The 2,782-nt window shown below is 43.4% G+C and overlaps 1 protein-coding gene across 1 annotated transcript; it reads left to right on the top strand.

The window, feature by feature from the left end:
* Nucleotides 1-214: 214 nt before the first annotated feature.
* Nucleotides 215-568, top strand: HO173_002718 (uncharacterized protein; the record flags this gene model as incomplete). Its single annotated transcript, XM_037304650.1, has 2 exons — nt 215-468; nt 505-568. 2 exons carry the CDS (start codon nt 215-217, stop codon nt 566-568), a joined length of 318 nt encoding a protein of 105 aa, XP_037168743.1.
* Between the last annotated feature and the right edge of the window lie 2,214 nt (nt 569-2,782).

Raw genomic sequence — 2,782 nt, forward strand, 5'->3', positions numbered from 1 at the left:
ATGAGACTTATTACTAGATATAATAGTCTTAATAATATCTATATCTAAAGAAGAAGAACTCTATGTATAAGAAGATAGCCTTTATATATCAATGTACTAGGCTGAATAAGTACTAGTGGTAGCGAGTGTTAAGTTACCGACACTGGTAAAAACCGAAAAAGATGAGGCTATTCGCATGCTATCAAAACATTACTTCTTCGAATCCTTCTCCACAATGCTCTCCATAGCTGCAATCCCTCCCTTTGCTATGGGCGTAGATCCAGTCATACTAGGCGTATTTCTAATAGCGATAAGAGAAAGATGGACCCTCATGATTAAATCCCTGGACAGCTACATCAAGAATGCACCGTCCATATACTCCATTCACCTATCCTTGGCCTGTAGCCTTCCGCCTCTCCGTATCACGAATGTAGCTGAGCGGAGAGGCGAGTTAAGAGGCGAGAAAATGAGCATGCTGGGAGGCGAAAGGTGGAGCGAGAAAATGAGCATGCTGAGAGGCGAAAGGTGGACCGAGATTGCTGAGCGAGAAAGTAGGCTCTTTGAGAGTCGATATGGTGCGTGGACGTGAAACCGCAGAGAGTTGGCTCGTGTTGACAGGGCTGCTGTCTTGAATGACTTGGTAGGGCGAGGGTAGTAGGTGTGGGACTCGGTAATTTGGGCCATAGTTTGGGGTTGGGGGGAGAATCGGAGTAGGATTCTCTGGTTGATAAGGCGGTTGCGGGGGGAGAGGAATAGTGTTCTCCGGTCGATAAGGCTGTTGTTCCTGTATTGACTGCATTGGCTGTTGTTGAGGCTGACGTGGAGAGCCGTCGCTTGGAGTGGGGGAGGCTGACGTGAAAGGCCGTCGCTTAGAGTGAGGGGAGGGTGGACTGAAGTGATATCCTCGACAATTGGAGTGGGGGGAGGATGGACTGGAGTGGTATCCTCGACAATTGAAGTGGGGGGAGGATGGACTGGAGTGGTATCCTCGACAATTGGAGTGGGGGAGGGTGGACTGAAGTGGTATCCTCGACAATTGGTTGGTAGGGCTGCTGTGGCTGAACTGGCTGTTGCGGCGGGAGAGGAACAGTGTTCTCCGGTTGATAGGGCTGATGATAAGCCGGCTGTTGCTGAGGATAGTAATGAGATGGTTTTGGTGGGGGACGGTCTTCGTCGTCTGGTGGCCATGGGATCTCTTCCTTGATTACGTCCGCTAATTCTTTGGCCATCGAGAGTCCTCTTCCTTTCTTGACATATGCTCCATTGGCCCGTAGGCAATTAGTCTCAGTAATTCAGACTCACGGCTAGCCGGGGTACCTATGGCCAGCCCTACACTCGTGCCTCGCTTCGGGGGCCAATCATATCGCAAGCTCATTACGGTATACCCCTCCCTTAGAGTCTAAGTAGAAAATCCCCGAATCGCTATATAAACCGTTAATTTATATGGGCTCACCGTAATAATCACCCCGTTATCGGGAAATCGCGACTTTCTTTATTTTTCCAGCCATTACCACATTATCTTCTAACATCAATTGAGGGGCCAATAGACCTTTCGTAGTCGCTGAACAAGTATATAAACTTTTTATTATGATCGAATAGCTCGTTGTTGTCGCATAAGCTCATCCGAACACGCGTTCTCCGCTGACGGTTACAGCACCTACCTTCAGCCGATCACCCTTCGATAATTAAATTCTAGACGATAGCGTATCGTATTCAGTATTATTAAAAGATCATATAACGAGTCGGGTGTAATAATTGGATTACAAGTTTGATTATGTTACTATCTAATGAAAATCGAGTATTAAAGCTATCCCCTCTATATATATATCTATTAACTCGAAGATATATTACTTAGAAGTTAAAGGGAGTATAAAATATATATCTTAAATAATTTTAACGCGCTTAACGCGTTTAAAACGGATTTAGACGAATAAGGAGATTATAAGAGACGCTTAGATACGCAATTTTCTCTTCGATAACGATAGCGAGGTATTTTCGAATTATATATACTAACCTCTTTATAGTTTATAAACACGTCCTTTCTTCTAACGAATACGAAGTTTTAAGATATTTAGCGGACCAGTTCTAAAGAAAAGAAAAAAAGTTATATATTTAATATCCGGGTATAAAAGTAGAGAGGAGAATATTTTAACGTTCATAACGACGACGCAGACCTTCCTACATTCAAAGACGTCTTTTTCTACATTTTATATACTTATAAGAGACTCCAACGCCGTGCGAGATATTCTTATTCATCGATATCGCCATCATCAATATCTGACTTTACATTAAAAGGATAAATTATCTCCGCTTCGCTCTCCGCTCTACTCTCCGCAAGTTCGACCGCAATTGCTTCCATACATACATACTTACTTACTTATTTATTTACACGCATCGCCGGTCGTCTAAAAAATGAGGGGAGACTGCGGCATCTAATCGAAGTAATGAACTGATTGGCGAGGCTACGGCATTTTCCCCAACACGCCGTATCGTCGGTCCGGCGAGTACTATAGCGATTACCTCGACAATATATACTTTAAGGGAATTCTTATATGGTGTCGCGTTTGTTGAGACGTACAGCGTTCTTGAGTATTGGTGCCGCTGCTATGGCTGAGTTAGCTGAGTTTTTCAGTGGAATGAAATTGGAAGCCTACTTCTTAATTACTATACTACAGCTCTTAATTTAACGAGGGCCTATTTAACTATATTATTCGACTTTTTTCAAGAATTCCAAAAAAGGCCATATCACGTAGATGCGCATTTTTATTAAGGATCATATGTACGTAGGGTGTGAATTTTATAT

The sequence above is a fragment of the Letharia columbiana genome (assembly GCF_014066305.1).
Source record: "Letharia columbiana isolate WasteWater2 chromosome Unknown Sc0000005_s0, whole genome shotgun sequence".
Classification (NCBI taxonomy): Eukaryota; Fungi; Ascomycota; class Lecanoromycetes; order Lecanorales; family Parmeliaceae; genus Letharia; species Letharia columbiana.